This window comes from Vicia villosa, linkage group LG1, assembly GCF_029867415.1.
Source record: "Vicia villosa cultivar HV-30 ecotype Madison, WI linkage group LG1, Vvil1.0, whole genome shotgun sequence".
Taxonomy (NCBI): domain Eukaryota; kingdom Viridiplantae; phylum Streptophyta; class Magnoliopsida; order Fabales; family Fabaceae; genus Vicia; species Vicia villosa.
The window spans coordinates 133,770,973-133,794,404 of record NC_081180.1 but is presented as its reverse complement, the minus strand read 5'-3'; the positions used below and the strand labels follow the sequence as shown (position 1 = coordinate 133,794,404).

General features: G+C 32.0%; 2 protein-coding genes across 3 annotated transcripts; one reads left to right on the top strand and one right to left on the bottom strand.

The window, feature by feature from the left end:
* The first annotated feature begins 6,637 nt into the window (after nt 1-6,637).
* LOC131644246 (metal-nicotianamine transporter YSL1-like) lies at nt 6,638-9,774 on the top strand. 2 transcript variants are annotated; one of them, XM_058914693.1, is made up of 7 exons: nt 6,638-6,955; nt 7,037-7,457; nt 7,577-7,749; nt 7,850-7,944; nt 8,054-8,188; nt 8,294-8,598; nt 8,689-9,774. In XM_058914693.1, exons 2-7 carry the CDS (start codon nt 7,058-7,060, stop codon nt 9,618-9,620), a joined length of 2,040 nt encoding a protein of 679 aa, XP_058770676.1. In that variant the 5' UTR covers nt 6,638-6,955; nt 7,037-7,057; the 3' UTR covers nt 9,621-9,774. The 2 variants fall into 2 exon arrangements, with proteins under 2 accessions (XP_058770676.1, XP_058770675.1); XM_058914692.1 differs by having other exon boundaries at nt 7,030-7,457.
* A 318-nt stretch (nt 9,775-10,092) lies between these two features.
* On the bottom strand, nt 10,093-18,845 carry LOC131644247 (protein HLB1-like). The gene is made up of 14 exons (XM_058914694.1): nt 18,312-18,845; nt 17,967-18,092; nt 17,733-17,802; nt 15,855-15,968; nt 15,001-15,084; nt 14,715-14,765; nt 14,472-14,501; nt 12,385-12,447; nt 12,203-12,268; nt 11,949-12,077; nt 11,718-11,753; nt 11,314-11,433; nt 10,998-11,183; nt 10,093-10,357 (listed from the first exon to the last, which is right to left on the bottom strand). Exons 1-14 carry the CDS (start codon nt 18,692-18,694, stop codon nt 10,247-10,249), a joined length of 1,569 nt encoding a protein of 522 aa, XP_058770677.1. The 5' UTR covers nt 18,695-18,845; the 3' UTR covers nt 10,093-10,246.
* Nucleotides 18,846-23,432: the final 4,587 nt, after the last annotated feature.

Genomic DNA, 23,432 nt, shown 5'->3' with positions numbered 1-23,432 from the left:
TAGATACATTGTCAAATGATCTGTCTAAGACTTATATAAATGAAACATGGGTAGACACATTGATTTTGTAAGACACCTTTAACTTATGCCTGAATTGGAGAAACTTTTATGAAGAAAGAGGTTTGATGAGCACATCTTCCCGGTGGTCTGTTCCTAGAACATGAACTATTTAGAGTTGTTTGATAATAACTTTCTCTCACACAACAAACAAGTCAATCTCCATGTGATTGATCTTAGTATGTAAGATATGGTTGTCGGCTAATAACACAACCAAATGATTGTCATGGAGCACTAATGATGGTTGCACTAGATCATACAACTACAGAATGAAAGTTCGAATATATAAAAGTTCAGGTGATACATGTGCGAAACTTTTATATTCAGCCCCAGTGTTGGATCGAGCTACAACAAGTTATGTTAATGAAACCAAGTTAGATCCATAATAAATTTCAACTCCAGATGTTCTTCTTCTTTCCTCATGATCAACTACCCAGTATGTATCATGAAAATTCTTTAAAGTCTGTGTAGTGATAAAAATAGAATGAAAAAGTAAACCATGAGCAAGGGTTCCTTTTAGATACCTAAGTATTATATTAACTATATTTGGATTGAGAGATAAGTATTGTTTCATTGGAGTTTCTGTGAACCTCTATACCAAGAAAGTAGTCTAAATCACCTAAATGTTTGACAGAGAGTGAGGGGACAATGTTAAGTTTAGTAATAAGTAGTTCAATGAGAGAAGTGGGATTACCAATGATGATGATATCATGAACATAAACATCTATGCAGACATCTATCATGTTTTGAGACAAGGTAAATAACGGGGGTCACATTTTCTAGCCTTCAAACCTAAATAAAGAAGAGTATCATGAAGTTTTGTTAAACCACTATCTAGGAAACTTGTTTAAGGCCATAAAGGGATTTGTTGAGTTTGCACAAAAGAGCTAAATAACCAACCACAACCTTTGTGGTTGTTGTTCCATGTAGACTTCTTCATCAAGGGGACCATTTAAGAATTCATTATTGACATATAGTATTGGATGGTCCATTTATATGAAATAACAAGAGTGAGAATCAACCTGATGATTATAATTTCACCATAGGAGATAAAGTTACATTGAATTCATAACCTTGTACTTGATGAAAACATTTGGCCACTAACCTAGATTTGAATTTGTTGACATTGTCATCTAGGTTTTCTTTAACCCATAAAACTCATTTACAACCAATGGCTTTCCTATCTGGTTGGAGAGTAACCGTAACACCCCAAAATTTAGATTTAATTGAATTATTGTGAATTATTGGTGAATTTATGTAACGTATAATGATATTTTGTGGGGCATTAGTGGGAGATAGACGATAATTAAAATTATTTAGATTTAAATAATTTGGTTTATATTATTTGGAGTTATAATAATAATAATTAAATAGATGGTTAAGGTGAGTTAAATAAGGGCATAAGAGGAATAACATAGAAAGGGTCTAAGGGGTAAAATAAGGATAAGCCAAATAAGAGAAAGGGAGATCATTCGGTATGATCGTAAAATTTTAGAGAAAGATGTGAAGTGAGAGCTAAGGCACAGAGAACCAAACAGGAATCTCCGTAGAAAGCGAAAGAATAGACCGATTGTTAGGAATTCAAGGTAAGGGAGTGTAATCGGGTTTATTATGATTGATATCGGGTTAAGGTAGTGGTAGGTTTTTGTCTTGTATAATGATTTGATGAAGAGTATGATGAAATTGTTGATGATGATGTTTGTATACTATGATTTACGTCCATAATGATATTATGATGTGTTTGGATGTTAATACGTTATATATGGTGTTTATAATGCGTTTTGGAATGAGTATGATGTCTGGAATCGAAATTGGAATGGTCTAGAACAATTGTGAATTGCAACTGAAAAGTTGCTGAATCTCCAGATTCGCCAGGCGAGCTAGGCGCGAGCTTAGGGTGAGCCAGTCGCCGGGCGAGCTAGCGACGAGGGAAAAAATAAGGCCCTGGAAAATGTATAGGGGGGGAACTTCTCCCCATCGTCGTCGGGCGAATGAAGCAGTGAGGACCCAAATCGCTCAATTCATTGGGCGAGCACCAAACAAGCAAGAAGCGAGCAGAGGGATCCTAGGCCGCCGGGCGAGGTCGAGGCAAGCAATCTGGCGGCATTTTTTTCAAAATGCTGTAATTTTAGTTTTAGGACTCTGTTTGACGCGTCGCTTGAAGCGTTGGGAAGCTGACGCATAGACCTATAATGCAATTGAGTTATATGAGTTATTTGAGACATGATTTTAGTACCTAGGTGTTTATATGATTGAATTTATTACATGATTACTATGCTATGATATTCTATTTTTTATTATGAATATGATGTTGCTATGAAGTTGTTGCGATGTTGTCATGATGTCAATGACAGTGTTGTGATGATTATTTAATGATGTGCATATTTATTGTATATATATGCTATGTGAAGATAAATAATGTGAATGATGATGTGATTGACTAGGCGTGGTCGAAACTTATATGACGTTGTTATGCATCATATATTCATAGCATTTTTGGACGGTGGTTCCCTTATGATGTGCCTCAATCCCATTGTGTGGATTGAGTGCGTTTTATGTTGTGCTCTAATTCCAAGAGGGAATCGATCCTATGAAGAGGATTGTTGGAGGATGATGAATGAGGTGTTCATAATTTTGGTACCACTTGCATGGATTTAGTGTTGTTGCATTAACATCCTATATGACATTGAATGAATCTTGTTGATGAGTTGTGATGTGATGATAATTGTGAACTATGTGACTATATGATATTTTTACGATAAAAGAGTTTTGTGTGTTATTATGATGTATCGGCAAGCATGATGTGCGGATAAATGATACGTGTTATTATATGATGTTGTTGTTGGAACTATTATTCTTTTCCTTATATCTTTTATAATGAATTGTGATTACTCACCCTTTCTGTTTGAATTTTTCCTCCACGTGGGTAACGCGCAGGTGACCAGGAGTAGTTCGTGGAAGTTTTGAAGATAGCTTAAGAATGTTTATTTAGTTTCGTTATCTTAGTGGTGTCTTGCTCTGATATGTAACATCGGGTTGGGAACGATCTGTTTTGAGAATGATTATCCTCTTTTGATATTGGTATACTTATGACAGTTATTGATAAACTGGTTTTAATAATTGATGAGACCAATGTATGGATTTTGAGAAGTTAATTAAGATGACATGACGTTGATTCCGCTGCAAAGTTTTAAATGAATGTGCTGAATTATTATCAGATGCATATTTTAATTGATGTAACCCGTGTTTCGGAGCAGGATTGTGATTGTGATGTTTTCTATGAAGTGTGACACCCTTGTGTGGTGATTTTCTTTGAATTATTATCGTAAATTATATGCGAAATATTTGTGGATTTAGAAGGGTGTTACATTAGTGATATTAGAGCAGGTCGGTCCGTCCGACCAGTTTTTTATATGATGTATATCCTTAATAGTCGATTAGTGTGAAAAACATTATTCATATGTGATTCTTTTAATGTTGGTTGTGTATATGGACACTATGGCTGGAGGAAGAAATGATGATGCTATTGCTCAGACTTTGGAAGCAATGGCTCAAGCTCTGCAAAACCAGCAAGGTCCGTAGAACCATAACAGTAGAAATGATGATGAGGCTCGTGCATGGTGGAGGTTTCAGAGGAATAACCCGCCAACCGTCAAGGGCAAGCACGAACACGATTATGCTCAGAGATGGCTTAAGGGAATTGAAAAGATTTTCCAATTAGTGATTTGTTCGAAAGAGCTGAAGGTGCAATTTGGCATTCATATGTTGGAAGAAGAAACAGAAGAATGGTGGAATAACGCACGCCAGAGGATGGAGATACTAGGTACAAAGATTACTTGGACTATATTCAGAGCTGCTTTTCTGGAGAAGTACTTTCCTGAGGACGTGCGTGGGAAGAAAGAAACTGGATTCCTTGAGCTGAAGCAAGGAAATTCAACTGTTGCTACGTATGTTGCTAGGTTTGAGGAACTAGTGAAGTATTGTCCGTATTATAACAACCCGACAACTGAAGTGTCCAAGTACATTTCAAAAATATTTTGATTCCTAAAATATATATTAAAATCGTACTTATATCTTTTATTTCTTCTCTATTAAAAATTAATTATATAAAAGTTATTTACATTTTTTTTATATTTTAAGGACACTTTTATTTCATTTTTATTTTTAAATAAATAAGTTATTTTTAAACATAAAAATTTGTAAAATAGATTCATAAAAGAGAAAAATAGAAAAATAGAATTAGGATTGAGAAAGAATTAATTTAAAATTATCTACTTAATCGTAAATATTGATTACCAAAATTATATTTAAAATTTATTGGAATTGAGAAAGTAACAGTTACTTTCTGAATTTGAATCACTTTAAAATTTTAAAATTGAAGTAAATAATAATGTACAAAGAAATTGTAAAATTCATTTTTATGAGTGTATATTTTTCTAAATATCAAGAATCTAAATTTAGGATAAAAAATTACAAATTTAACAAATAATAATGTACAAAGAAATAGTAAAATTCCAAAATTTTAAATTTGTATTTTATTTGTATTTTTATTTTTATTTCTATGAGTATATATTTTTAGAAATTTATTAAAGCATGTGTGCTACTAAAATGTACACCCAAATACTTACATCAAACACTGTTCACCTTATTTATACGGTAAACAATATTTTTTATTTTAAAAATATATATTTCATAAACAGTATGTGACCAGTATATGAACAGTGTCTTTTAATGGCAAAAAAAGTCGGTTAATTGAAGATAAGAAATTGGTTAATGAAATGATGAAGTTGATTAATAAAAACCCCAATATTAAAAATAATTTTTAGCAGTAAAATAAAGTTGGTTAATAAAATATAAAAATTGGTTAATAGATTGCCCAGATTTTTAGTAGTTATAAAATTGGTTAATGAAATTTAAAATGTTGGTTAATAAAATAATGAAGTTGGTTAATCACATAATTTTGTTTCTCTACTCCCTAAATCTAAAAAAATAATAATAATTAAAAATCAAAAAAAACTTTTATTTTTTCTTAATAAAATATTATTATAATATTTTATTGTTTTTTTTGTATTAGTGAACAATGAAATACGGTGTAAGTGTAAGAATGTGGTGTAAGAATAACATTTTTCTATTAAAAAATAGAAAACTATTTTTTTGAATTAATTTTATGAGTCTTTAATTTATTAACTTGTAATAAATTTAAAATTATTTTTATGATTTTTTTTTAATTTCTAATAAATATAATGTATAAAGAAGTAGTAAAATTTCAAAATTATAAATTTATATTTTATTTTTATTTCTATGAATTTATTTTTACAAATATAAAAAATTTCTGTTTAGGATAAAAAATTACAAATTTAGTAAATGATAATGCATAAGAATTAGTTGAATTTTAAATTTATATTTTATTTTTATTTCTATTTCTATGAGTATATATTTTTATAAATTTATTAAGAAAATAGAAATATATTTCTTTGACTTTTAAATTTTTCAATGTCTAAATGTAAAAAAGAAAAAATTGTCTAACAAAAATAATAGTAATATTAAAAGATCAAAATTTTAATTTTTATTTTATTTTTATTTTTATTTTCATTTTTATGAGTATACATTTTTATAATTTTATTAAAAAATAAAGGATTATTAAATAAATATAATCATTGAAAGATTAGTAATAAAATAATAATTCTTTATTAATATTATTATATTATTACTATTTGATGTTATTGTTTGAAAAAGTAGTGGTTAGAAAGATGGTTTAATAATATTGTTAGAAAAAATAATAATATATAAAAATTGAAAATTTTAAGATATTAAATTTTCATCGTAACAATCTTAAATTTAGATTAAGATAGATAGATATTAAACTAGAGTCGATAATGATATAGATATTTTAATATATAATTCAGCTAAACTTTTTTTTTTTTTTAAATTGAGTAATGCAATTATAGTGCTTGATAAAAGACCTAGATTGTATCCAATTAAATAATTAACTTTGAATTAATTATTAATTAGTGCACAATGGGATATTAATTAGTATATTCTTATTAGTAATGTATAGTATATCCTTGCATAGTAATATAGTATGGTATCAATTGATATTTTGTGCTAATTTAGGGATAATGAATATGATTAAATTTTTCATATAATTTTATCATGTACTAAAATTCTCAAATGAGAATATTGATTTTTCACTCACCAGTGACACTTGCAGATGTTTCCTTTAAAGTCGGTTGGTTCATGATTGACAAGAATATTTATTATTATTATTATTATTATTATTATTATTATTATTATTATTATTATTATTATTATTATTATTATTATTATTATTATTATTATTATTATTATTATTATTATTATTATTATTATTATTATTTCTCGGTTTATATATATCCCATTTGTATGGATGATGCAATATTCCTTTTACCCAATGACATAGCAGTCAACTTGACCACAACTTGTTCATCAAAAGCATATATGCTGCCAGACACATAATTAGCAAAAAAATTTCAAGTATATATAATATAGCAAAATTTGATTTTGTTACTACAAACCAAAATTTGTTTAATCATTCCAGACTAAGAATAGTTTATAAACATCGACAGAGACCCAACACAGAACTTGTTAGTATATTTGAGATTCGAACCTGAGACCTAGAGAGAAAGACACTCGAGTCTCGAACATTTACCACCAGACCAATTAAATAAAAATTGTTATTGTTATATTATATCACATTATCACAGTTAATCCTTAAGCAGATCTATCTATATATGTACCCTACACTATATAATAAATCCAAACCATATCAGTGTCTTTGTTGAAAGAAAGCATCTCCATGTTTTCATTGCTTCATCAGCTACAAAACAACAACTAGAACAGAAAGAACAAATAAATTAAGGTGAGTTGCAATAATATAGTATACAATATATGTATAAATTAATACTTCTGATAAATGAACCATGTATTATTAAGGTGATAGGTACTACAGAAAGTTATAGAGATGATTTCTCCATCAAGTCCTCTAAACAACAACACGGAATTTCAAGACAAAAAAATGGAAATCGAAAGAGATACGAATCAGAACTTGGAAGATAAGTTACCGGTGATAGGCTCTGAAGTGATTCAACCCGAGGAAGCATGGACGGAACACATCACAGTGAGAGGATTGTTTGTGAGTATGATGATTGGAATAATCTATAGTATAATTGCAATGAAGCTCAATCTCACAACAGGAATGGTTCCGAATTTGAATGTCTCGGCCGCTCTACTTGCTTTCGTGTTCATAAGAAGTTGGACTAAAGTGCTTGAAAAGGCTGGTTTTGTTTCTAAGCCGTTCACTCGTCAAGAGAATACTATTATTCAGACTTGTGCTGTTGCTTGCTATAGCATTGCTGTTAGTGGTGAGATTCATAATAATACATATCTTGTGTTCGATCTCTTACTGAAACAACCGTTGGTCAGACTTTACTTATCTAGATTACCGAAGAGGATTCAATTTGAGTTTGTGTTTGTATTGCAGGGGGATTTGCTTCATATCTGTTGGGATTAAACAGGAAGACATATGAGTTGTCTGGAGTAGGCATTGAGGGTAACAACCCGAACGCAGTTAAGGATCCTGCCTTTGGTTGGATGTCTGGTTTTCTTTTTGTGGTTTGCTTTGTTGGACTCTTTGTCTTAATTCCACTCAGAAAGGTATGTAGTATTTAATTAACTAATTAATTAATAATATATATACTTTAGATTTGGACTATTTTTTATACAATATTTTGAATATTTTCATCTTCTGATACAGGTTATGATAGTTGATCTCCAATTACCTTATCCAAGTGGTTTGGCAACAGCAGTTCTTATCAATGGTTTCCATACACAGAATGACAAAATGGCCAAGTACTGTAAACATGTATTTTTTATTCATTCATTAATTAATTATTTTTTGTTTTATAGTTTGGAAAATAAAGGTACTAACTTATAGTAATCATCTTTTGTAATATTGCAGGAAGCAAGTGCATGGATTCATGAAGTATTTTTCTATCAGTTTCTTATGGGGGTTTTTCAAGTGGTTTTTCTCGGGTGTAGAGGGCTGTGGATTCGAACAATTTCCAACCTTTGGATTGCAAGCTTGGAAGCAAACGTACGATGATTTAGTTTTGGTTTGAAACGTGTTATGATGGGTTTGGAATGAAAGTTTTGATTCTGGTTAGTACTAGTCTTGCTGATTGAATTTATTATTGTGCAGATTCTATTTCGACTTTAGTACGACTTTTGTGGGAGCAGGAATGATTTGCTCTCACCTTGTGAACTTGTCTCTGCTTCTTGGAGCTGTGATGTCTTTTGGAGTCATGTATCCGCTCGTTGATCGGCTTAAAGGAAAGTGGTTCCCAGATAACTTAGAAGAAACTAACATGAAGGGTTTATATGGTTATAAGGTTTTTCTATCGATTGCTCTGATCCTTGGTGATGGCGTATATACTTTCACCAAGATTCTAGTTTCAACTGTCATTGGCGTAAATGAAAGAATGAAGAACAAGAAACTTAAAAATGGTAGGAGCAATCATAGACATGCTCTTCTTTTCAATTTTTCAAGAGTAATGCTAATACATATCTAATGTTGAGTTCATTTTCTTACTGTAGAATCGGCTGCTGATCAGCAGGAGAGTCCTGCCGGGGACCTTAGACAAGGTCAGACATTCTTGAAGGAGGTCATTCCAATGTGGATCGGGGTAGTTGGATATGGCGTTTTCACAACCATTTCGACAATTATAATTCCACACATGTTTCCTCAGCTGAAATGGTACTACATCATTGTTGCTTACATATTTGCTCCATCTCTTGCATTCTGCAATGCTTTTGGAGCAGGTCTTACGGATATAAACATGGCATATAACTATGGGAAAGTTGCACTATTTTTGCTGGCAACTGTGACAGGAAAAGAGAATGGTGTAGTGGCCGGACTTGTGGGGTGTGGTCTCATTAAATCCGTGATCTCGGTGTCTTGCAATCTGATGCAAGATTTCAAAACTGCTCATTGCACGCGTACCTCTCCCAGGGCAATGTTTGCATGCCAAGTAGTTGGCACGGCGATGGGGTGTATATGCTGTCCTCTGAGCTTCTTCCTGTTTTACAAGGCATTTGACGTGGGAAACCCGCATGGAGAATTCAAAGCCCCTTATGCACTAATTTACAGAAACATGGCAGTTATAGGTGTTCAAGGTTTCTCAGCACTGCCAAGACATTGCTTGCAACTTTGTTTTGGGTTCTTTGCTTTTGCTATAGGAACAAACATGTTAAGAGATTTTTCACCTAAAAAGATAGGGAAATGGATGCCATTACCAATGGTCATGGCTGTACCGTTTCTGGTTGGGGCGTACTTTGCAATTGATATGTGCATGGGTAGTTTGGTTGTGTTCGTGTTGCACAAGCTTAACACCAAGAAAGCAGAGTTGATGGTTCCTGCAATTGCTTCTGGACTAATTTGCGGGGAAGGACTATGGACTCTTCCTGCTGCTATTCTTGCTCTAGCGAAAATTAATCCGCCCATCTGCATGAAATTTGTTTCTTCGTAAATTTTGACCCATCATATAAAGCAGTGAAGAATATTAGCTAGTTTACCTTTTTCTTTTTTCTTTTTTTGTCACCAGTTGTTTTCTCTGAAGCACATCAAACAAATATAAAATGCTGTTCAATACAGAACATTACCCCATACTGTTGGCATTAAAATAGTTCGTAACTTGACAGAAATACCAGGTTTCTTGAATACAGTTGATGCAGCAGGTACATTCCTAACCCCAACAAAACTAAAAGAAAACACCTTCCTTGTAGAACAATGAATGATTTTTCAGCCTTACCAATGTATAACCGGTGAAGTATTATATCAGACAATCAAAAAGTTAAAAAAAAGAAAGACAAAAAAACACAAATGCAGGTGTGGATAAGCACCACCAATTATATAACAGATGTAAAAGCTCCAAACCACATATTCTACCATTCTCGTATAATATGAATTATTAGCAAAACCCACGATATTTAACAAGATGGTTAATGAATAATCTCTGATTTTTCTATTGCATTATCATTATTTCATACATTACTCAACATTATACACAAGTTCGCAGAGAAGTGCAAAAAGCTGATGATGAGTTTTTACTCAATTTGACAAACCAAATTGGTAATACATTTAAAGAAATTACAATCATCCTGTGATAATACCCGCCAATACATCACTTTTCCCTCGCACATAAATAGTGTAAACTAAACGAATTGCATCCAGCCACCCATCCAATGATTCCCAAGAGTCAGCAACCTTGATAAATCAATGTACAAAAATGAAAATTAGTGCTGCAACTTGAAAAGTTAAAAGAGATTCTCATGCTTTCGGCTTGACATGAAGCACTATTCAAAGATTTCATTAAACCTTTAGAATCTTATTAAAATTTGAATTTGGCAGAACAATTTTTAATTACATTGGTGTTTGAGAGAGCCGGTCCCTCGGGAAATACATGTATAAATTCAGCTTTTTATATCAAACCAGTGTGCACTATTGGAAGCATAAAAAAAGTCATGCCATCAAGGGGCAGTATCCACACTTTCAATTGTACAACAAGAGTGAAGGTTTCACACAATTGCTTTATGAATGAAAGTTGATAATCTCATGATATAATCAGATACACTATCAACAAAGAATAAGGCATCACAAAAAACTCAAACTCAAACTAATGTCACAAGAAGTTGTTGGGACAATCAAGAGTACAGAAGTGGTAATTTCATTATGAAATGAGGACTTGATTATTTTATAATGAAGAAGTTTATGGCTTTATCAGTCCAAATATTGACTTCAGCTAAAATTTATTTTAAGCCTCTGGATTAAACAACCTACAACAATTGGAGATGAAGGAAGCAGTAGATATATAGAATACACTAAGGTCGACTAAAGTGCTGCTTACCAAGTAAACTGATCCATGAACTGTATCAATGCAGAGGCCAGCACCAGGGGGCAAAGTCAGATCAGCACATGCTGATACAGAAACAATATCCGCTATTTCTACTTTGATAGTCTTCTTATCCCCGTTCACGGTATCTGATCTGGTTGAGAGACTTTGAGATGATTGCCTCTGTTCACCTCTGGGTACCTGAGGCATGTCCATTTTTTAATTTAAAAGTTGGATGTCTCACACCAGAGCCAAGAGGTTATCCAGTGATTTCAAAATTTAATGTGAGCGGCTTCTTATAAAGTTTCAATTCATCAGCCAGATACTTTACCTGCTGAAGCTTTTCGTGATCCAAAAAGAATTCTGATCGTTTCCAGTCATTATGAGGTGCAACTAATGCTCCCGCGGGAGGTGCAGTTAAATATCCAACTTTAAGGTGAGGTAGTGGTAGCTGTGAAAATTGAGTTCTGTCAAAGTTGGTATATAATGAACAAAAGAATGATTACATAACGAGTACTCACATTTGTATACAATGAAATGAAACAACTACTATATAGCGCATATCAATTCAAGTAGAAGGTAAGTTAACTTCCAACAGGAAGAAAGGAATAGGGAATGAAACCCAATAAAACAGTATGGTTACTCAAAAAACAATTAGATCATATAAGTGATAAGTTCAAATTGCAATGTTGTCCCAGATTGAAAGCTACTAAACCAACATTAACATCTACTCACCATGGAGCGTACCAACCGCAAAGCACTGCTATAAACCTGTCAATACCAAAAAAATTATGGGCTGATTTCATGATAAAAGTAGCCAAAAAAAAAAAAAAAAAAAAAAAAAACAGGACACAAGGAAATTAAGAGAAAAGCATGTATTGATTAGACAAACAAACCTTTCTAATCCAAAAAATGCACATAGCCAATAATTATGTACAAAGGAATGAATAGACAGTGACTTCTTACAGAATAATTTGGTTTCAATGCATGTGCAGCAGCAATATATATTGCAGATTGGCTGTACAATTCATTTGGTGAAACTTCTTGAACATTCACTGATCCCCCTGTTCTTAAAGTGTCCTCTGCTAATCCGTACTGCAAAGTCATTTAACAAGTCAATTATACATTCTTAATACTGTTTCTTTGTGTTATATGTCCATCCAAGACAACAAAGAAAAATGTGTTATTAAATATGAGAAAAATTGAAGGAGAAATATGACCAGAACAGTTCCAAGATTGTAAATTGCCCGGTGGAAATCAAATTGCAACTGTATGGCTGCACGGAACTGCAATGAAGAATAGGGTAAAGTCAAGAGGGGAGGAGAATAAATTATATTTAAAGGATGGAGCTGATGTAAATGTTTTTCACTTCCATGTGATTCCCTGGTAAAAAATTGTGTACCTTGCTGATAGCAGTTCTTACAATTTTTTGCTTTTCTCGAGCTGGAACAATGGCACTGAGTTCCTGTACAATATTTGAAGGGGAGAATTGGAAACAGTTAACGATTGTGGTAATGCGACTGGAAGACAAATTCGAGTTATGGACCCAGCCTCTTGCAAATGCAAATCAGGATACCAAGAATAAACCCACAATAGGTTCGACCCTTCCTTATAGTTTACCATAGCTAATGTTTTAAAGGACCAAGTTTCCCCTTTTTAAACAAGTATGATATGTTGCCGAAGAATTCTTATGATATAGAGAGGAGAGTTGGGAATGATTAGCAAAATAAGAACGGCATGCCAATTCCAACGATATAGAGAAAACTATTTTGAAAACTAGATGAAATGCATGGCAATTCCAATAGTATATAAAGGTTTTTATCTTCATTATATTTCTTTTATTTCTACAGAAATTTTCAAGATAAACTTGACAAAGTCCTACTTTTTTGCAAAATTTTACATGCCTGGCCCAAAGAAAAATAAAAGAGGTTATTTGTATTAGACAATTCACAGACAAAGTAAAACTACGTTGGATATACTCAGAAATTAATCAATGACTCAACTATGCTAAGTTGTTAATTGCTAATGTGAGGCCGCTACCGGAGTAGTGTTCTACAAGGATGCTTGAATATAGAATTGAATGAGCTAGAAGTGCTACATCAGCCCCAAATGTAATGCAAAATAGGCAACGGATCACATTTTCCTATAGGTTTTTGTATGGCACACAAGTCTTGAAACACTAACAGGTAAATCTATGGAAGTAGTTGACAATTTGATTGTAAGTAGTAGTGTAGTACCAACTATTATACGAGACTTTAAGAAAGTGAGAAACTCAAGTGAGTTGGATGAAAGGAAATAGAAGTAGAAGTTTCAAGATTTAAAAAATTGAAAGTCTATGACTGGATGATAAAACGAGAGGATAGGATAGGAGCATGTTCTTAAATCTGTCATTGAACAGAAAACAGTCATAGACCAATAAAGGGGAGCATGTTCTCAAGGAAGAAAATAATTTTCTAGCAGGGAAACAAAATATATTGGAGGAAGCATAAAGGGGCTTACATTAGGTTTAAGGAAAAAGACCAAAATCTCCAGTGAGAAAAGTAGATCAAAGTTAAGATAGTTCATTTAAAATCAGAACACGTGGTAGGCCAACAAAAGATAATGGAGTAGCCATTAAAAACAGATCTGAATCAAGATTATTCTATTGAAGATTATGCTTTTTATGAAACCCAATGGCATTGATATTGACTGATCCATATACCCCGGTCACACCTAGTGTACAAAACTTGGTGGTTGACTGGTTGTGCATTGCGGAAAATTAATTTTTAAAATCCAAAGGTATACCAAACAGGATTTAATATTTAAATTTGAACACATTGTTCCAACTATATTGAAGATACATTTAGCAACAAAATCAATCATATAACATCAATGACTGACTTAACAAAATGAAAAATAGTGAAACGGGTAATTACGAAGTATGATTATCATGATACATATGGGGTGTGCAGCACATATGTACACATGATAACACTCGTGGATAGGCATTAATAAACAAAGTACTTTTGGTATAAAAATAATTTTGCAGAAGTTAAAGCTTCAGATCATTTAAAAGGGTGAAAGTTATTTGGGTAATGCTAACTGGGGCACAAGTTAAGAAATTTTATAAATGGAATGTTTGTCTTAAAAACGTAAATAAATAAATCAATTATAAACTTTTAACCAAATCAATACACAATTTTCAAAGACGAAGTTTCTATATCCAACACAAACATTCCATTTATAAATTTCTTAACATGTACCCTTGGGGCACAGATTAGCATTACCCAAATAATTTTTAATAATACTCTAGGAAGCTAAAGATTTTTTTCTTCTCCAAATATTTTTTTTTATTATTGTGCAAATAAAAAAATAAAACACTTTTAACTGAGGAAAAAAAACACCCTAACATGCTAATAGAAGCATGTAATCATAAAATTACAACATTTATATTTTTAATGTAGTTTGTATGAAGTGTAATGCTTTTACACTCCCAAATTAAAAATATACCTGAAGCGCAAGCCCCCAGTTATTAAGTGCCTGAAACAGATTCCATGAGTTAGTAAAAGGGGCTCAAAATGCAGAAGAGCACACATGTGAAGAAATTTATAAGGTGCATAGGAATAGAGTGACAGAGTGAGTACTTGATACAGCAAATATTTACTAAGTAAACAAGATAAAGCTGTTACAAAATCACTTTCTGACTCCTTAAGAAGATGCTAATCAAACTTTTAACAAGAAAGAGGGAAGAACCTGAGGACTGTTCCAGTTGAGTTGGACTGCTTTAACATAGTTACCTGTTGCCTGGAAAAATTATAAATTTTACAAAAATTAGAAGGTGACTCTCTCTATCAACCATCACCAAACGAAACTTCTAAACAAGAAATTGAAAAGTTCTCCCATTCAAATTCAGTATGAATCCAAATATGTAACAAGCAGCATGAGCTGCTATAAATCATATCAATTTTCCAAGAGCATGTGAGTGAAACTGTGAAGCGGTGAAGCCATTTAATAGAAGGAAGCATGCAATTTTCTTAACCTGTTTCCATAGCTCTTCAGCTTCCTTTGTGCGACCTCGCATCTTCGCACGATCAGAGATTGCTATTGCCCAATTGTAGTAAGCCTGAACACAGTCAATTAGAGGATTAAAATTACAAGTCATTACACTCATTTTTACAACTACGACTCTCTGCTTGTGAAAAGTAACTGATAAGCTAGCTAAATTAGTTTATTAGTTTGAATTTGATAAAAGTAGTGGTTGAACTAACTAATAAATATAAAATGACACAAAGGGACATATTATCAAATTAATTTTATATTTATTACTCAATATATATTTACGAATTATTTATTGCCTTATAATTTACATAATATTTTCATTTTATAAAAATTATTAAATGGAATGAGATAATATAAATTAAGTTACAAGTTTATATGTTTTAAAATGTATGTTTTTTGTTTTATAAATAAAGATGTATTGCTTGTATCTTAAATACATAATGTATTTTGCTCATTTTGCATGACACTCGATTTCAAGATTTAAATATATTGTTTTAAAAAAAAATTAAATATATTAGAGCTGAAGCTCATTTGATAAATTATATGAGTATGAAAATTTTACTACTTAGTCAGCTTTTCAATAGCCTGCATAAGAAAAAAATATTAATGATATACATTGATATTTATAAATCCTGGATATATGTGCCCGTTTATGATTTTCTTGAGTTGTATTTTTTAATATTTTTATTTATATACGGCTTATTTAGGTTCAACTGCTCTAAGCTGTGCCTAGGTAGCCTATTGTTCTACTCATTTACAACTTTAGTTTTATCGTAGGGAAAAAATTGCCACCGAATCATCAAAAACTTCATACAGAATATTATTCTTACATACATCATGTAGAGTGGGACAAAGGCGAGTGGCCTCATCATATTTTTTGCAAGCTTCCTCAAGCAATGCATCTTTAGAAGGTGAAGTGGAATCTGGACTAACATTATCTGCACTTTCCTGCATGACAATAATGATTGAATGAACATATTCAAAACTTGAACCTAGTATAGCATATTTATGATTTAAACTAGTAACATTTTTTAGAATTGCTATGGATTATAAAAATCCAATGATTTTTACGATGTACAATAATATGAAGTTGCAATCTCATTATATGAGAAAATGAAAAAATACAAAGTTAATTCGAAAAATAATTAGGTACCAGAAGTTTATGGCCTGTCTTTACACAAAAATAGAATATCATCCTAGAAAATTTTATACTGGATAATAAGTTTGATGGCAGCTGGTATTTTATTAGAAAATTTAGGGAAATTCTCCCTGAACTACAGCATTGCAAAACTCGAAAAGTTAATAAACCTCCATATGCCCAACGGCCTCAACACTCAAAATGACAAAATACATCTCCCTCTCAACAACCCTCTTCTTATTTATAAGCAACACGATAGGACCTTGGAGCCCAATGCCATTAGCCCAATAAGGATGATGACTTAGAAAAGACCAGATGCTGGACACTGGCCCACAGTCCAACACGTGGAAGGTTTATTCTAGAAGAAAGAAGGAATTTGGTCGTTAGTGACATACTGACATGGCCTAGGAGGGCGCAACTTTTGGGGGATTTTCTGTTGGGATTGAGTGAATAAATGATTGGCAGGATAGAGTACTGTGCATTCTTTCATGTAATAGAATTTGAGCTGTACTCTCAGCAAGGCAAGGAGAATTATCTGGGGTAGTTTCCACTTCCTATAAGAGCTTTGCCCATTGCTATCAAACTATAACATTTTCCGGTGCTCAAACACGGATTACTAACACAGCATGTCCTTTTCCCCAATTATTCTATCCCCAACATAATGACTCTGACTCGCTCAGTAAAAAACATATCAGCAAACTTTGCCTTGCCTTAAGGTGAACAGGTAGTTCAGTAAGTCCAGTAATTGGAAGCTTAGCCATGAACATGCAGCCTCTCTTACCGAGACTTGGATTCCTTCTCTTTTGAAACTCGAAACCACTTTCCTTAATTCTCCAACATTGTCCAGAAATCTATTTTTCTACATTCTTTGTGAGCTCTGAAAAGCATTTGAATCCTTCAATACGCAGTACCCACAGATCCGAGAACTCCAATACCACTTCATAGAAAATTGTAATTTATTAGAAGATGTAGGAAAAATTGCCCTTGGGTACAGTACAGTATGTGAAACTTAAAGGGTTTTAACTTCTCTATGCCCAAAGGACCCCAACAACCAAGCCTTGTCCCACTAAGTGGGGTCGGCTACATGGATCAACTTTCGTCATAATGTTCTATTCAAAACTACGCTTTTATCCAAATTGTAAAACTCGAGATCTTTCCTAATAACTTCTCTTATAGTCTTTCTAGGTCTTCCTCTTCGTCTAGTTGTTTGACTTCTGTCCCTCTAATCTACTTTTCTTACCACAAAATCTACAGATCTTCTCTCTACATGCTCAAACCACCTAAGTCTATTTTCCACCATCTTCTCTATTATATGTGCTACCCAAACACTCTCTCAAAGTGACAATATATCTCTTCTGCGGACCCTTCTTTCAATAGGTAACATGTCTTATTTCTTTAATGATTTCAGCCCCCAACTAGCTCTAACTCCCTCAATTAACAAACCTATCAAAGTTGATATGAAGCCAAGTATTCTAAGAAGAAAAACAACCAATTAGCAAATAAAAATTAAAGAATAATATAAAAACCCAGCAGATTTCAATATTACAAGAGCAAAAATAGGCAGCTTCTCAGACCTGAAGAACCAATGCCCAATTGTACAGCGCATCATAATCTTCAGGGTTCCTCTCAATAGAAGCAGCATACCTAGAATATACAAGCAAGAAAATCATAACTTTGAACAAAGTCAACAAACATTCCCCCGTCCCCGAGAAGCACAATAAAAACAGCAATCCCCGCCATGATAGTCGTGTGCAGCAAATTTTCCGGTGTATACTATTTCTAGTTATAGATAGAAGTAATTGAAGTACCTCCTGGCAGCAAATGTAAGAATCCTCTGCCGGGAGCGACCTTCCTCATCAACACCTACAACACTGTTTATCAAATCCATAGCAGCATTGTTCTGGTCTATATGATGTTGCTGTTGACTATCTTGGCTGTCAAAATAGTACAATATAAACACCCATTTCACACGCGCACAAGCGAGAAAAACATTCTCAAATTCAAATCCTTATTACTCCCATAATTCAACATCTATATCTATATCTATATAAATGGTATAATTAGAAAATTTCTATATCAATATAAATGCAAAAACTAGAGCAATTTCTCAGTGCATATTTTACAAGGCATTCAAACAAGAGATAATCGAAAACCTGTAGGGAGAGCTAACGTCTTCTCTCTCCGGTTCAGAATCATTCTTCAATCCATGTAACAATTCTCTCATGGTAAACGTTCGACTTCCTTCATCTTTCTTCAGCTGAGGTTGCGGTGAAGAAACGTTACCAGCGTCATTGGAATGGATCGCGGTTTCCTTGAGATCTACTACATCGGTAACTACTGGATCGGGTTTTGATCCAGATTCCGGTTCCGATTGTGTTGGTTCTTGAGATTCTACTTGTTGTTCTGCCACTGGTTCCGGTTCCAGTTTGGTTTCCGGTTGAGGATTGGGTTCGGGTTCGGGTGCTGGTTGGAGTCCGTTCTGAGATTGTGGTTCGGACGGTGGCTGGAGTTGGTTATGAGATTCTGGTTCGGACATTTTGGAGTGTTAGGGTTTTGGAGGGAATGGAATGGAGAATTGAGGAGATGAGTGAGTTCCGATCGGATCAAAGTCGAAAACAGAGTGGATATGGGGAGGAAAGTGTGGTAAGAGGCAAAGCGAAGAAGAAGAAAGAGAAGAAGAAGAAAATTTAATGGAGAAGAATATTTAATATTTTTTAATGTACTTTATGCTATTAATTTTTAAAATAATATATTTTATGTAATTTATTTTATGTTGTATTTTTTTAAATAAATTACCAGTTTTTCTTGATCCATGTGAAACAATGACGTGATTTTTTATTACATCATGAAATAAGTTCACGATTATATATAAAAATGGACATTTGGCATTAAAAGTTAGAAAGAAATTTAAAATCTTTACAAATACACAACAAAGCACGCATCAATTAACATGTTTCACACCTCAAACACACATCAAAACTATTTTGTAACAAGACTAGAAAGAATTTTGTTAAAAAAAGTTTAAAAAAATGAAAATTAAGGAAAAAAACTTGAACACAAAGAATACGACCATAATAACGGTAGAGAGCAATAGTTGTGGCAAGTAGCGAGAGTAGAAGTTCAGTGAAAACAAATTTTTGTGACTTATGGTTTCTATTTTCTAAGTTTTGGAGTTTGGTTCTAGATGACTATTTTGTTGATAAAAAGGAAGTGTAAATAAAAAATTAGGTTTAATAGTGAGTGAAATAAAATATTTAGAGCGTAATTAGTTTCATTAGTTCAGTTCATCTAGGGGTGGAAATAGGCTAGGCTAGGCTTTATAAGGCCTGAGCCTAGCCTATGATAAACTCGAAAGGCATGTGGCCTATAATAGACTCTCTTTATTGGCTTGGTCTAACCTTTTTAAAAGTCTGGCCTGGCCTGAAAGCCTATTTAAAAGCTTATTTTTCTTTATGGTTTTCAATTAATCCATATTATTTAAGAAGCCTTCTAAGTCGTCCTATATATGCATATATAGGCCGACCTATTTAGCCTTTGTTCTAATATATATGTATATATAGGCTTGCCTATTTAGCCTTTTTCTAATATACATGTAAATATAGGCCGATCTATTTAGCCTATTTTTAATATACATGAAAATATAGGCCGGCCTATAAGGCTTCATAGGCTTTTTTAATAGCCTAAGTCTGACCTATTTTATTAAATAGACTTTTAAAAAAGCTTAAGTCTGGCCTTTTTGTTAAATAAGTCTGGCTTGGTCTGGCCTTATATAGGTTAGGCCATATGCCCATGTAGGTCGGCCTGGTCTATTCTCACCCTAAGTTCATCGGTTGACGGTTCTTAAAAACTAAAACCGAAAATCGAACTGAACCACGTCGGTTTTCATTACTTCTCGATTCGGTTTTAGAGCTGAATAAAAACATTCCATTTCATTTCAGTTTGGTTTAGTCTAGATTGTCGGTTAAATTGACTTTTTTATCCGCTTACACTCATAATTATGCATTTTTATTGTTTGAGAATAATTTAGAATGAAATATATTTAGAATAACTAGAATTAAGATTAAATTAGGAGGACTGCATGAAGAAATGGAAGGTACATTTAGCAACCAAGTTCAACTAACTAGATGACCCAAATATTTGAAATGGGGTATAATGGAAATCAGTAGAGTTTATTATAGACGTTGATGTTGATTGTAAAAGACTACCCTTAAAAATAATGGTAAAATAGATTCCTAAATCAATTATTTATCAATTAAAATTAATTATCACCAAACTTATAAATATATTCTTTTCTTTTAAAAAAACTAAGAAATGTTCTTACCACCCCAAAAATGAATCAGGCACTCCACAATTTTTTATAATGGCAAAAATACCTTTTGTCAAAATTTAATTAAGAAAAAATGAATGAAAAAATCTAATAGTACAATTAAAAATCCAGGTAATGTATTCTAAAAAGTATGATATGCATTTTTATTGGATTTTAGGAAATTGATTTAAACATTTCGGATTTTTTTGATAAACCCTATGTTTTATAATTTTATAGATTTTTGGATAAATTTGGTAATTCATTTCGGATAGATAAAATAATCTGAAATTAATATTATCGAATATTTTGAAAAATTTAATACAATACTGAAATTTTTGAAAAATTCGGTAAAATTCATAATTTTCGAAAAATTCAATAGTGTATTTGAAAAATCCAGTTAAAACTCATAGATTTTTTGAAAAATCAAGTATATTTAATATTCTTTTTTAGTTTCATATTTGTTTGGTTAATAAAAGAAATATAGAGGATAGAAATTAAAAGGAAAGAAAAGGAGTAACAGAAAAGTATTTTTTTAGGATAATTAGCAATTTAGCATACAATAATTTCTTCAAACTTTCTACTTTATGAATTAAATTGATTTGAAGGATGATAATTTTTTATTAATTTTGATGATAATAAATAACATGAAAACAATTTTTTTTTTGTGATGAAACAATCGTGTGTGTTTGTAACATTATGCATTTCCTATTGTTTTAGAATAATTTGGAATGAGATGCATTTAGAATAACTAGAATTAAGATTAAATTAGAAGCAGTGTATGAAGAGAAATGGAAAGTACATTTAGCAACCAAGTTCAATTCAATTAACTAGATGACCCAAATTTTGAAATGGGTTATAATGAAAATGATTAGAGAATTTAATTTGTCAACCCCCAAATTTTATCCGGCACCCCCTAAATTTAATGAAAAGACTATAATATCTTTATAAATTTCTAACATTTTCAAAATTCACACAAATTTTGGATAAATTTCAAAAAAAATTATAATGATACCGAAAATTTATAGAATCTACCGAAAATTGTTGAAAAAGTGAGTCATTTGTCGAAAATTATGGAATTGCCGTGAGTTTTTATTGAATATTATGGAATTTTCTAAAGTTTTTTATCGGGAATTATGGAATTTCTGGAAGTTTTTATCGAGAATTATGAGATTCCATAATTTTTGGAAACCACTTTACCGAAATTTTTAGAATTTTCGATAGTTCAAAAAAATTGAAATTTTTTCAGAATTTTCAGAATTTTCGGTACTAGCTTAGAAACTTGAAAATCGGTTGTAGTTCATTGGTTTTTTTCATTTTATCATTTTGCGATGAAGACCAGAGGGAAGGACAGGACATTTATCGGCAGGATCAGTGATAGAGTGGCAGGACGAGTAGCTTCAACAGGTTCTCACTAGAAATAGTTAACTAGCAGTCTCAGGCCCAGTTTTGTGCACCCCGACGCCGAGCGGTGAGATTATACGAGCAACTCATACCTAATGTTGAGGTTGTTCATGCTCAGGAGGTGCAGGGGTCGTGACAAATGTGGTAACTATTATTGATGAGGTACCCATTTCAGATGTGGTACTAATTGCTGGGGAGGTGCAATCACAATCGTACAAAATTGTTGGTAAAATCCTGATCATTGAAAATTTTGAGTTACAGATCTATCGAAAATTTCACATTTGCACGAAATTTTCGATATAAAATGTCAAATTTTGAAAAATCCAGAATAAATTGTTACTCACAGGAAATGTTGTGGTTACCAAAAAATTTATTCGGACAATTGATTCCATTTTTAACCAAGGGCCCTTTTGACATTATCGAAATATAGGGGGTGTCTGATTCAACTGGAGGGTGGCAAGTTAAATCCTTAAATTATTATAGTTTATTAAAGACATTGATCTAAAAGACTACCCTTAAAAATAATGGTAAATTCGACACTTTAATCAACTATCTATCAATTAAAATTAACTATCACCAAACTTTCAAATATATCATTTTCTTTTAAAAAAATTGAAGAATCTTCCTTCCACCTCCAAATTGAATCCGGCACTCCACAATTTTTCATAATGGTAAAATACCTTTATCGAAATTTAACTACAAAAGAGCGAACAGAAAAAATCCAAAAGTGCAATTGAAAAACCTGGTATAAATTGAATATCTGGTAATGTATTCTAAAAAGTCAGGTATACATTTTTTATCTGGTTTTAGAAAAATGAATTAAACATTCTGGATTTATTAATAAACCCGGTATATTTTCTAATTTTCCAGCATTTTGAAAAAACCTGGTAGTTCATTTCTGATAGACAAAAAATCTAAAATTAACACTATTGAAATTTTTCGAAAATTTCGATGCAATGCCTGATTTTTGAAAAATCAAGTAGTGTATTTGAAAAATCCAGTAAAAACTCATAGATTTTTTTGAAAAAACCAGTAAAAACTCTTACACTTTTTAGAAATCTTTTAAAAAGTCATAACTTTTTGAAAAATTCGGTAGTGTATTCTGAAAAATCCGATTAAAATTCATAGAGTTTTTACAAACGCTAAAGAAATTGAAACTATCTTTATTTGACACTTCATTCATTTTCCACTTTTTATCTTCAACTTTTTCACTTTTTCCTTTTCTTCTCTTAATTCAAATCTCTCACACTTTCTTACTTTCATTTAATTTTTTCTCTCTCCATTTTCATTTTCCTTTTTTATTTTTTTAAACATAAATAATAAAATTTGAACCTCTTTTAAATTTAATGAACAAGAACTCATAAAAAAATGTTGAATTTTCAAAACATAAAATTTAGTCTCAAAAGAAAAAAATAATCACTATATAATTATTAAAAAAACAATTCATAATTATTAAAAAATAACTTATAGTTATTAAAAAATAATTCAGTTAACACAATACCTGTTTTCTTTTTAATCAACAATTATCTTTATTTGAGAGACAAAAATTTTATTTTCAAATGTCAAT